This window comes from Pangasianodon hypophthalmus, chromosome 15 (assembly GCF_027358585.1).
Source record: "Pangasianodon hypophthalmus isolate fPanHyp1 chromosome 15, fPanHyp1.pri, whole genome shotgun sequence".
Taxonomy (NCBI): Eukaryota; Metazoa; Chordata; class Actinopteri; order Siluriformes; family Pangasiidae; genus Pangasianodon; species Pangasianodon hypophthalmus.
In genome coordinates, this window is record NC_069724.1 from 3272375 (window position 1) to 3285587 (window position 13213).

General features: G+C 39.7%; 1 protein-coding gene across 6 annotated transcripts in view; it reads left to right on the plus strand.

The window, feature by feature from the left end:
* Nucleotides 1–5322: 5322 nt before the first annotated feature.
* The window catches only part of plrdgb (PITP-less RdgB-like protein), a 74400-nt gene continuing 66509 nt past the window's right edge, over nt 5323–13213 (plus strand). For all 6 annotated transcript variants that reach the window (XR_004579597.2, XR_003404179.3, XR_003404180.3 and 3 more), the window contains exon 1: nt 5323–5580. Coding sequence is in view for 1 of the 6 variants with exons in the window: in XM_026938595.3 (XP_026794396.3) it covers nt 5556–5580 (25 nt within the window). In the remaining 5 variants the exon portion in view is untranslated. The remainder of the gene's footprint in view (nt 5581–13213) is intronic.

Genomic DNA, 13213 nt, shown 5'->3' on the forward strand with positions numbered 1-13213 from the left:
GCTGCAAAATCGATGACATTAATTTGTTTGGTGCTCAGACTTGAACCAGAGCACTGGGCATCACTACGGATTATTCGGATGTGACTATGGATAATTAAAAAAAATACTGAGAGAACAGCCACCCAACCTTTCACTGGTACTGATGAGAGCCTAAAAATAGCATCCGGCCGAACAGAGAGAGAGAGAGAGGATAGGGAGGAAGGGAGAGGAAGCTTTTGACGTCAGCACTGCGCTGATTCTATCATAGATGAGGTTTGGTAGAGGTGGTTTTCCAAAAAGATTCTTTTTTGCCCTACACATACCCAATATGGCTTCCTATCTCCTCTCACACACTGATCAACTGTTTCCCTACAATCTATGCAGTCTTTATCGTTGGCTCTTATGTGTGCCGTCTGGTGTTTTCTTTTTTTTTTTTTTTTTTTTTTTTTTGAAGTTTATCATACCATTCATTTTGTGTTATTGCTTCTCCCTTCCAGAACCATCTATGTTGTTGATCACAGCGTGGACCTCGCCTATGCTTCACATTATTCCTCTTGTGATCTTGGTGATGATCAAAGGACTTGTTTTTTTTTTTTTTTGGCCATTTGCTGTCTCTGTGTGAGCTTTTGAGCTATCTGGTTGGTCTTTTCACTAATTTGGATATATAAGATCACAACCTACACACTAACAGCTTAAATAAATCACATAATAATATCACATCTTAATGCATTACTGATATTCAGTAAAGGGAATTTTGAGGTGACTATCTGTGCACGATCCGGAAAAAAAAAAAGGTACTAAACTTCAACCTTTCTTTGTCACCGGATGGTGCCTTCAAGGGTACATTTAGTACCCTTTTGTACATTTAGAGGATATCTTTTTCCTGAACAGATGCATGTAGTATATCTTTAAAAGTAATTAATGAAACAAGACTGGTCCTTAAGGTCTAATTGTGTACTTTAAATCAGTTGTAAAGGTCCACGACATTCACATTAAAATGTAAAAGCTACACACACCACTGAGGGTACAACCCCAGTGACATGGAAAGTACAGTTTAGTGGGTTTTTTTTTTCCTAAGAGTGTGAGATGAGTTATAATGATTGCAGTAGGCTATGACTGTTAATGCAGCCTTAAACTAATTGCAATTCCTTCACAGTACTTTGTGTGCTTTATGAGTGCCATGTTTTGAACTTTGAGTGGGTGGATTGAAGAATAAATAAATAAAAAAGGTATGCATGACATGCCTCGAGGAATAAGAAGATTCACTTGTACTTGGTCATCAGCAGAGAGTGAGTGGAATATGTTGCAGCATGAAAAATAACATACTTCGGAACACAACCTTCCCAAACACCTCTGGGCTTCACATCGATCTTGCATTACAAGATGTTCATTTGTACCAACACACACAAAAAAAAGAGACAAATATATTTTATTCATAAACTAGGTCTCTGGGGTTGGTTTGGAAAGTCAATTGGCTTTTGCAACTTTTCGTTCTTGTCTCTCGTGGGACGTGTAGGAGGTGGAAGTGCAGCAAGAATCGCTTTGCTAGAAGTATCACCCCAAATAACAGCTCTACACAAGAGAATGCAAGCGTAACAGACAGCACTAGCTCATTAAAAAAAGGTGAAATTTGGAGGTTACTGCTGGTGAAAAGAATGGAAGTTATATGAAGGATATAAGGGTATAGTCGTTGTTACATGTACAGGCTTAAGATCCATTGCAAATCAATGGATTTTAACATCATTATTTTGCAAGCCTGCCATTTAAATGTGTAAAAATACATACATTTAGGTCTAACTCCAATTTTAAAGCAAGAAATTGGTAACCAGGCAGCACATCAGGTAGCATTGCCACCTCAAAGCTCACGAGTTCCTCGTACGATCCTGAGCTTTGTCCGTGTTGGTTCCTTCCAGGAACTTGGGTTTGCTCCCACCTACCAAAAACATGCCAGCAGATGGATTGTCTATGCTAATTTGCCCAGGTGTGAAAGTGTGTCTCCATAGCGTCCCACCTCAGCCCAGTGTTCCCGACATAGACTCCAGTTCCACCGTGATCCTGTCCAGGATAAAGTGATTACTTCAGATGAATGAATGTAATAAACTGGTAACCCTGCTACTTAGCTTCTAAAGATGTGGGCAGTCTAACAGGTAGCAAAACAGGAAAGGAAAAACACCGGACACATAATGTTTCCAGAGAAATGTGAAAGAGGGAAGAATATCTGTATATAAACAGAACACTGCGATAGTAACTCGCAGTGTATCTCAGGTCTGTTAAGACTAGTAATCTTTCAACCATGATTTCATTTTATTAGATCTTCTGTCCTTTAATATCACCAAATTAAATATATAGAAGTCTCTGATAGGAACATTTCACCTTCATGTAGACTAAAAGTGTTTCAACACTCTTATTCCTATGATAAATTTCCAAAAGATCAGTTTTCAACCATCATAGACATGGAGTGATTAAGGTGATAAATACAAAATGGGCAAGCAAAACATCTACAAGTTATACAAAATAAATGTCCTTAAATTCAATAGAATCATACTCCGGATAATGAATATTAGGGAATTAATTTAGTGCTTTATTCTTGCTTTCCTAAGAACTTTAGATTGCTAATCATTCAGATTTCAGTGCTGGTCCTTGAGACATTATTTGGACTGACCTTTGAAGGGACTGTCGAAACAAGGATTTTTGGCTACTCTCACTTGGCACAGACCTCAGGCTGGTATTTGCTATCTTGCGTCACACTGACGTCTCAACAGCATGACACAAGAGAATACTAGAGTTCAGTGAGATGTTCAGTGCTGTGCTGACTCAAATCAATGAGCATTAACTGCTGAGATGATGAGAAGATATGCCTAGGGTCATCTGCTTTTTTGCCTCTTGTATCCATGGCCCTTGGCTTGGACTACTATTTTAGGTTGCCACGGATCACTTCTTGGTACAAAAACGACCTGTTTATGTCATTCTTTCGCACTTGAAAAGCATTTCTAAGGCTACAGTTGCTATGGTGCCTTTCTCTCTGCACAAGTGGTATTCTTTGCTGTTGCTAGCTCTCACACCACTTAGACTTTTTCACCACATGTGATTTTACTAACAATAAATTAATAATTAAAACATCTTCTGCAAGTCATCTGTTAATTGGGATGACTTGGGCATCTGCATTGCTTCAAAGAGATCCACTCCTATAAAGCAATTAGTCTAATTAGGTTTCAGTGGCTGGTATGCTTGGTGAGAGGGCTTCACAGATTTAAGCAGTCGTTTTAAGATCAGAATGCATTAGTAACAAAGTACATTAATCGACCTGGTTTAATTAAAAAAAAAAAAAGAGGCTCTATTGATATTCCAAGCAGTTTTTAACCTTTGGGTTCTGTTTGCAATGGATGTACTGTTCATGAGTCATATTAACTTTGGGCAGCTGAGACTTAATATAGGAAATAAATGACTTTGAATACATCTGTGTTTTTGGGGAATGGTAAAGATACACAAACAGGGATGCGGCCAGACCTTTTACAATGGGGTGACCAGGTTAAACCCAATGATTTTCTTGGGGTAACAATCTAGTAGTGTGGGGCAATATGCTAATTGGCATCCATCGAAAATGACACAATCTGACCTCCCTTTCTGTGTTTGGCCTGAGTAGCATCCCAGCCCTAAGGCACACACCTTATCAACAGTTGTTTGCTGTCTACCAAAAAAAAAAAAAGTCGTAGCTAACATAACATTAGGCTACACCATAGAGTTAAAATATACAGATAGCGCACTTGCGCAGTTGTCTGTTATACAATTCGTGCTGTCATGGTGTTACCACTATGGTGTTCAAAGTGGGAAACAATAACCTTTGCCAATATGAGTAGAATAGACAGCATATTTTGCATGCATATTTTGGCTCTATGTGGCCATACAGCGTCAAACTAGCACTAGTAGTTGTTATGCTGCTGGGCACTGGTCCACAAGCGTTTGTTTACAATGAAGGTGAGGATGAAGATGAAGGTGAGGTGAGAAGGCAAGCCCAGGAGAGTGCTTCTAGGTCAGTCATGGCCACTACCGTGGTCCGGTTCTCCAAGAAAATTACAGCCTGAATAAACAAAGTCTATGAACTGGGGACTCTAACATTTATCAAATGAAACATAATGTGGTCCGTGGCAGTGCTTGAGCTCCAAAGTTGGCTAAAATGCTCGACTTCCGTGGCCTCTTTCTCGGGCACCACATAGGCCCGGGGTTATCGTGTTGTTTTTAGTAGTTACAACATGGCACGTGTCTGTCATTTCAATCGGGACTTATTGGGCTATCGGGCACTTCACAAGTACAGACGATTCCTGTTTTACTAATGGCGCAGGCTCTACACAATCAAACACTATCACTTGACCAGTGCACTCTCTTTATCTTTTAACTCTATGGGCTTCTTTAGAAGTAAACATTACAAATTCAATATCCTTAGCTAACTGTAGCTAATAGGGAACTTAAGAAATCCAATGTTATACCTCCAAATAATAAATATCGTTAATGTAAAAAAAGTTTTTATGTTAATTTTTACTCAGTGTTTGTTCATTGTGGTCAGTTCTCTTCTGTTAGCTAGCAAAACTTGCTTGTTTCTGCCATGATGTTGCAATGCTCGTTGACAATTCTCGCCATTGGACAATGATGAAATGAACGTTCAAACTTCCCAGTGGTGGTTCCGGTATTATTCACACCACCCTAGGACAGCAGGATTTATCGAGTCTTTCAGTTTTGCATAAAATGACACTGTTAATGGCCACCCCTGGCCACCCCTTATCTCTGCCCATGGTCACAAAACCATCTCAAATGGCAGGGGAAGCTCCTCAGAGCAGGTGTGTAATCAGGTATGAGTGCAAATAAGACATGAAGGTAATGTAACATAGAGTGAATTCACCTGTTTGATTATTATTTTTTAAAATAAACGTCAGTTTCTGTCAGGTGTGTCACTTTTAGTCACCAAAATGACCCGAACATAGCCTGTTTCACCTGTGTGGCAAGTAAATTTGTCGGTTTTTCGAGTTCATTAGAGAAAATTAGCCAAGCACTTAAAGTTTCATGATGAAATAGAAAGTATTTAGTATGATATCCACTTTAAAACGGGGCATTTTGACCCGCACAGAGCAGCGTGGCAGAGACAGAGCGTCGTCTGGCTTCGGTAACGTCGCAGTGTTGACTTCAGAGTTCTCTCAAGAGTGAGAAGCCGAGCCTCCAGTGGACGCTGATTGGTTGATGAGAATCGAATCCGGAAGGCGATTGGAGAAGGCCACGGCTCGGCGCAGGTGATTGGCCGGCCGTAGTTGCGCGCAGAGCATCGGGAGTGTGTCATTAACTTTCGATGTTACCTGAGATTGAGGAAACAGCTGAGGGGATTTTTTTTTTTGGGCGGGAAAGTGTTGCACTGACAGGCACGCGCTCCGACTGGGGCACGAGAACCAGGGACACTTTCTTGCAGCTGGACACACACACATATACACACACACACATATACACACACACACATATACACACGCGCGCACACACACACACACACATACACACGCGCGCGCACACAGACACACACGCGCACACAGACCAGGATGGCGAAAGAGGCACGAGAGAAAGGTAAGATTTTTTTGTTTGTTTGTTTGTTTTTGCTGTCTAGACATTCCGAAGCGTTTGACAGAAAGCTTCACGTGCACCGATGCCAGAGACGGTGTTTAATGGCGGTGACTGCTGGAATGCCCCGGTGTGTTTTCCGGGCGCTGATGGTGCACAGGGTGACGCACTGACATTTCAGCCAAGCCCGTGTGAGGAGGTGTGTTCGAGGCAGCACAAGGCAATTCATCCGGTTCATCTCATCTCAACTCAAACGCTCTCACAGAGGAACATGACACAGAATGTCCATTTGTCTGTGGGATTAAAGCCAGAGTGGTGTGTGTGTGTGTGTGTGTGTAACATAGTGTCGGTGCAACTCTGGACATCTACACAGCACATGTTCTCACATAATGCACATTATCTGGCTTCTGAAAGTTCTCCTGACCTTCATGCAGGATGCAACTCAGAACCATCTTCCAGCTTATTCTCTTCCCATAGATTCTCTTACTGGACTCGAGCTGTGTAACTTTGTCTTTGGTGTGTAGATGTGATGAACATTTATCATTTCCTCTTTTACACCTTTCACAGTTTTAAAGTGCTTCTGAAATCAACATGTGTGTATCAGAGGTTTTTTATGGACCTGTCTGTTAGTGTTATGGACACCAGTATGATAGTATAGCCATATTCTTGCTTTAATTTTTATAGCTTGTCACTTCCAGGAAAGTTATTAAAAAAGTTTATAAAAATTAAAAAAAATTTTTTTTGGTTTTTATGGCAAAGATTCGATATTAGAAGATACCACTGAATGTGCTACGGTGTGATACGATTTCGGTTCACAAGATGACAAATTGATATATTTCTCATACCGCTGAATCTACTACGATACGAGTTTGATGCTTAAGTCAACAATTTGATGTTTGACGATACCACTTAGTCTGCTACGATATGATACGATGCAATTTTGGTTCCTACGGTAACGATTTGATATATCACGATACCACTGAATCAGCTATGATATGATAGGATATGATACGATTTCAGTTCACAAGGCAACGATTCAGTATTTATCGATGCCACTGAATTTGCTTTGATACGATCCAACAATTTGATATTTGACAATACCACATAATGTGCTACAGTATGATACGATGCAACGCAATTTCAGTTCCTAAGGCAACGATTTGATATTTTACGATACTACTACTGAATCTGCTAAGATATGGTTTTGATTCTTAAGTCAACGATTCAATATTTGACAATACTACCTCATCTGCTACATTATAATACAATATGATGCGATTTAGTATATACTGTATGTGAACAACTTTGTTCAGAATCTGGGATAGGCATATCACTAATTTGCAGATGATAATAACGTCAAGAAGGACAGTTTTAAGTATCAGAGTTATGGGCAAATCACCTTGCTAGTGTATTTACACATCAACTTTTTAATATAAAATTTTTTTTACAACTCAGTTGTCTGTTATTTATTTATTTTTTTTGATAAGAATTGATTTATGACTGTTGCCTTGATTCATTTCAGTCGTTGCCTTTTAAATCAATGCATTCCACTATTCTGTATTAGTCTTCGATTTTGTCCAATTAAATGCTCCCTAGAATGTCCCTCCCCTGGGGGCGTGTCTTGTTCTACAGTAGCATGTTGTTAGCAGAAAACATGCATTTTGGCTGTGCGTCGTTCCTTTTCGAACCATCCCTTGGTTGGGAAAAATCGGTTGGAGTTTATTGATTTTGAAGATGGTGGAATTTGTGAAAGTTCGTGGATATGTGACTGGCACTTCTCGTAGGAGTGTTTTAACAACTAGGGGCCAATAATTCTGTCTTTATACACTGGGGCTTCTCTATTAGTAAGATTAAGTACTATCATTTTATCTACTATTCAGACATGTCAGTTGTGTCCCAGTGACGACCCTGAGGTTCTCTCTTAACATCTGCACTGTTGATGGTTGATGATCTCCGCACAAACATTTACGACATAACCCCAAAAACATCTCAATACCTTCTGACTAGTCAGCCTCAAGGATTTAACAGAGCGTGTGTTTATCACTTTGACCTTATTTAGACCTGATACTGTGATAAGATACAGATGCGAGACACTGTTTCAGGTATGGACATGCATCATGGTTTGTTTGACACTTGGCAGTTTATACGCCAGATGTCTGAGAGAGTTCTTGTAACTAGGAGTGAAGAATAGTGTTGAGGCAGAATCATCTGTAAGCATATCAGATCATCTCATAGTGGCACATCAGAACATCAAATAACGTGCCCTGTGCTTATCAGATGGGTTTGAATGGTTTTAATTAACTTGCATATCTAGTTTCACTCGAGCCAGCTCATGTATATTCAGACACAACAGCAAACATGATGTCTGTTTTTTTTTTTTTTATAGTGTAAATGTTGCTGCTGTAAATGTATTAAAATAGCGATCAAAGTAAAATAAAAATTTAAATGGCCAATAGTTATGATATGTCGATTATTTGAGGAAAATGATTACAGCCTCGGTTATTAATCAGCTATTATTAATAATAATAATAGCACAGGACACACTGAACAAGCTGGAGAAAGTGTGTGTGTGTGTGTGTGTGTGTGGGCATGTTTCTATATCTTGTTTAGATCTTATTTACAAGGACAGGAATATCTGGCAGTTTTCACCTTATGGGATTTTTTTTTTTCAAAACCAAAAAGCAGCTTTTATTAAAAAAAAAAAAAAAAAATTAAAAGAGCCAAAACATTTCCTTTTAGTTTACTGAAGTTAAGGTTAAGGTTCGTTTTAGGTGGGGCATAGCATTGATTAGCTAGTTATGTCAGTTGATGGTCCTCACAGTGTTGACAAACGTGTGTGTGTGTGTGTGTGTGTGTGTGTGTGGTGAGAAAGTGGAGTGTGCAGGGAGAGCTGTTGCATGTATAACCATATGAGGTACTTTTCCTTGGCTTTTCCTGACTGAAGGAGAGCGATAAAGAGAGAATATGATGGGGCGTTTAAACGGATATTTCACCCGTAATTAGCGTCCGACTCAGTAAGTGCAGCTCCTGACAGAAGTGTAGATTATGGTGATTTCCTGTGGCGACTGGACTGCGTTTTTATTAAAATTGTTGTCGCGTGTGTCTGCACTTCTGGGACTTTTCATCATGGTTTGACGTGATTTCCTGAGTTTTAAACATGACTAATCTTGGAATGCAGGCCTCACTGAAGGGCCTTATAAATTGCAAAGTAGCTTGCTAGTCATAAATCTAGCCATAAAAATAGAAATCGTATAAAAAAACCGTGAGCTTGACTTTGGCATATGCTCAGTGTTAAATCTAATGAGTCAAAGTTTGATTCGGTTTAACATGCAGATCCAAAAAAGCAAATCACCAAAGTGAGTCGTTTAGAAGTTTATTCTCTTCTATACAACCTTTGAGGTAGCAGATGGTGAGAGAACAAATAAAGGCTCTCTGCGTATCTATGGATGTCTGTTATTTATGATACACTTGTTAGTGAGGTTAATCATGATAGGACAGCTGGACCGTCTGAAGCCTTTGTTCTGTTTTCTAAAAGACAAAGACCTTTGATGGCTCTCTTTCACAAAAACAAATGATTTGATGAAATGGACTGATGACCTAAATGGAGATTACATTTCAAGCCGGCTTTCACACCTATTAAATGATACTTTTGCTTCGTTTCGTTGGGTTGATTTTCACCCTGCACGTGGTTGATTGAACCAAAATGCAAAAAAAAACCCAAAAAAAACCCAATGGCTGAGGGGTGTGTAGAGCTGAAAACGTCCTCCTAACACTCTTGCATTTATTGGTCAGAAATACACTGACAGAAAAAGATAATCAAACCTTTTCCAAGTGTGCCTAAGAATCTAAAAAAATCAGCCGAGCACAGAGAACATGGAACTCACACCAAATAAATGATTAGATAATTATATTAATAACTAGTTTAAAAAACATCATGTCTGTGCATCCATTGTTTCTTTTTTGGTAGCTCAGTGATTAAAGCATTGGGCTTCTGTTCAGAAGGTCATGAGTTCAAATCCCAGCACCACCAAGCTGCCGTGGTTAGGCCCTCGAGCAAGATCCTTGACCCTCGTGACCCAACTGCTCAGTTAGAAGTCACTGTGGATAAAACCATCAGCCAAATGATGTAAATGTAAATATTCATAACACGCTTTAACAGCAACATACCTCTGAACTTTGCCATCTCACGGCTCATGGCTCAGTCTACAAATAAAATATCATCCACGACCCAAAATACACGTCGTCTTGGTTCCTGTTATTTTTGGGTTCAGAGTGTAATAATATTACCAGCTTTTAAATCACTTTCTATTTATAATCATCATTCAAATTTTTTGGAAAGTGTTAGATTTGACACTTTGTTGTAGGAATATTTAATCTGTTTTTTTTAGGTCCAAATTTTCTTTTTTTTTTTCTCTTTCGGATGAAAACCAGTACCATTTTTTGACAGTTTCTGGCTGAAATATTTTGTCCCTAATAAATCTAGTAAATTGATGTTAAGTATGTACAGTGCTTGCGTAATGTTAGCTAAGTCGAACACATTGATAGATTTGATTCCACATTAAGGAACTCAAAACGTTCTTCATTTACTTTGACAGAAAGCGAGGACGACCTGCGAGTCCAGTCAAGAGCATGTGAGATGGAGGAAAGGGGGGCGGGGCTTCCGGGTGGTGCGTCAGTCCATATCGGAGAGGTTAAGACACTTTAGACTAAATTATTTTAGATTCATAAGTCGATTGGCTCATCTGCTTTATTGAGGAGATAAAGATGGCTCTTTTGGTGTATTTTCGAGTGATAACTCACACTAGCGTATGCTGATGTTACATTATGGAGCTCCTGTGCCAAATGCGTAAACGTTGGCAGGTCTGGTAATGTAGTATAATCAGAGTAAACCTTATGTGAGCACAAAATCCTGATCTTTTGCTTGTCATAGATTAGATAAGTATCCACTACATGGGTAAGAAAGTGTAGGGAAAAGGATCAGGTTGAAATTCTTGTGTGTGTGTGTGTGTTTATTTCTTTTGTTTTATCATAATTCACAGCGCAGGTGCACGTTATGACTTGTTCCTGCGCCCACGTGTATCTCAGCACACAAGTGCCAGTAATGATATAGCAGCTAAAGCTATACACCTGGCCTTTCTCACCTTATCGCTGTGATCATGAGCAGCTGACAGACCGGCAGCCGAAGCTCATGCTGCTGATTTGTTTATTTTATTGCTTCTGCAGTGAAAGACTGTCCTGTTGTCGTTGTTCATAACGCATCCATGTGATGTTGGAAAATAGGGTTGCTTCAGCATAGAGGTCTTTTCACACTAATATGTGAAAAGATAAGACAGAAAGATCCGATTTTATCCTGACGATGTGAATGTAGCTTTAACTGCATCTCTATCTGTGTTTCAGAGTTTGAGTTTCCTTCTTTCTCTTTCTGTTTCTCTCGCACAGTTCTCTCGCAGTATGAAACTCCTGTGTGAGCGTGTAATTACCTCAGGATTCATTAATCTGTACACAAAATGGAAGGAGGGTCCTGAAGGCACATAGGAAAGCATGCGCTATGTTTGCCGCACTTACCGAGGCTTTTTATTCTAGCACTGAATAGTGAATGGCTTATGAAAGAAATAGAAGCAGATCTATAAACGCTTTTTTTTATATACAGTGCCGGTTCTCAGTAAAACGTTTGTCGTGTTCTTTTGATAACCCCCAAGGCTGTTAACCAACAAGCCTAAAATCTCTCAAAAGTGCCAACAAAGTGACATTTTGTATCGACAAAATATCTTATCACAATTGATGATTTCAAGACACTTCTAAGATACACAATATATATCAGTAAGGTCGTGTTTAAAAATGAACCTTTAAAAATTATTTTGATGATGTTTATATACTTATATACAAACAGTATATACACAGATCAGCCATAACATTGAGGCCACCTGCCTAATATTGTGCAGGTCCTCCTTGTGCCACCAGAACAGCTCTGACTTGTCGAGGCATGGACTCTACAAGACCTCTGAAGGTGTGCTGTGGCATCTGACACCAAGACTTTAGCAGCAGATTCTTTAAGTCCTGTAAGTTGTGAGGTGGGGCCTCCATGGATCGGACTTGTTTGTCCATCCCACAGATGCTCGATTGGATTGAGATCTGGGGAATTTGGAGGCCGAGTCAACACCTTGAACTCTTTGTCATGTTCCTCAAACCATTCCTCAAGAATTTTTGCAGTGAGGCAGGGAGCATTATCCTGCTGAAAGAGGCCACTGCCATTAGGGAATGCCGTTGCCATGAAGAGGTGTACCTGGTCTGTAACAATGTTTAGGTAGGTGGTACGTGTCAGAGTAACATCCACATGAATGCCAGGACCCAAAGTTTACAAGCAGAACATTGCCCAGAGCATCACACTGCCTCTGCTGGCTTGCTTTCTTCCCACAGTGCATCCTGGTGCCAGCTCTTCCCCAGGTAAGCCACGCTCACGCACCCGGCCATCCACATGATGTAAAAGAAAATGTGAGTCATCAGACCAGGCCACCTTCAATGTTATTCACTTCACCTGTGAGCAGTTCATATATATATAATATATATGACTTCTCAGAAAAGTGTATATGGATATTATATGTGTAAAGTTGATATATCGCACAGACTCTAATTTCTTGTCTCTTGATGTTTCTTGAAGTTTCAGGCCAGTCAGCACGAGATGAAGTGTATCAAACAAGATAAGTGTAGTACCCTAGTAAAAAGCTCCAATCTGAATGGATCCTGTCAATAGCCAATGAAAATTGAAAGAGTGTTTTAAAAAAAAAAAGCAAAAACAGGAAGTAGTAACAGGGCTTCACAGTGACAGTGAAGCTCCTTGATGAGAAACATGGTAAATGAGCTGTGTCATGAGCGTGAGTGTGTGTACAGTGTCATTCTGAAGAACTACTATAACATTTTGCACTTTTCTTTTTTGTGTGTCAGCGCATATGTTGATGGAAACAACAGCTGGAGAGTTGCAAATGGCACCTTTATGTTGGTTTTGTTATTGCTGTCTCGTAGTAATACGAAACCAGGCCTAGTTTTCTGCCGTGCTCTTGTAACGCCCCGGCCGTGTGTATACGGAGATACGGATATATGGAATGAGAGCAGTATGTTTTGGAAAATGTCTTTTTTTTTGTTTTGGCCACGTTAGTGTGTTTCCGCATTTTGTCTCTCATTAAAGTTAACGCTCTTAACCTTATTCTTGAGCTTGGTTGACAAAACTGCTGCTATCACTGGGATGGCATGGTCATTGAGCACTTTATTTTTGCAACACTGTTTGTATGGATTTTTTTTTTTTAAACAGAGAGCTAAATGCAATTTTTCTTTTCAAAAAAATATCCAGTCTCTCTATAATATTTTCTTTATAATCTGGATTAATTAAGATAAGAACCCTTTAATCCTTGATGAAACAGTTTGTTAATAGTCCGTTGGCTAACCGTTAACGTTTTTCCTTCTAACAGCAGGGAGAGAGTTCTCAGCGGTTAGCTCCATTAATCTGTGTGCTGGTCAGGCTGATAAATTCACCGTCACATTTTTCTCCAGTCTGCCCAGTGTTCCTCCAGAGACGAATCTTCAGTGCCAAAGCCTGTCTGCTACAGGTACATGGCAGATGACAGGTAGATCCAGCAGCACAGAT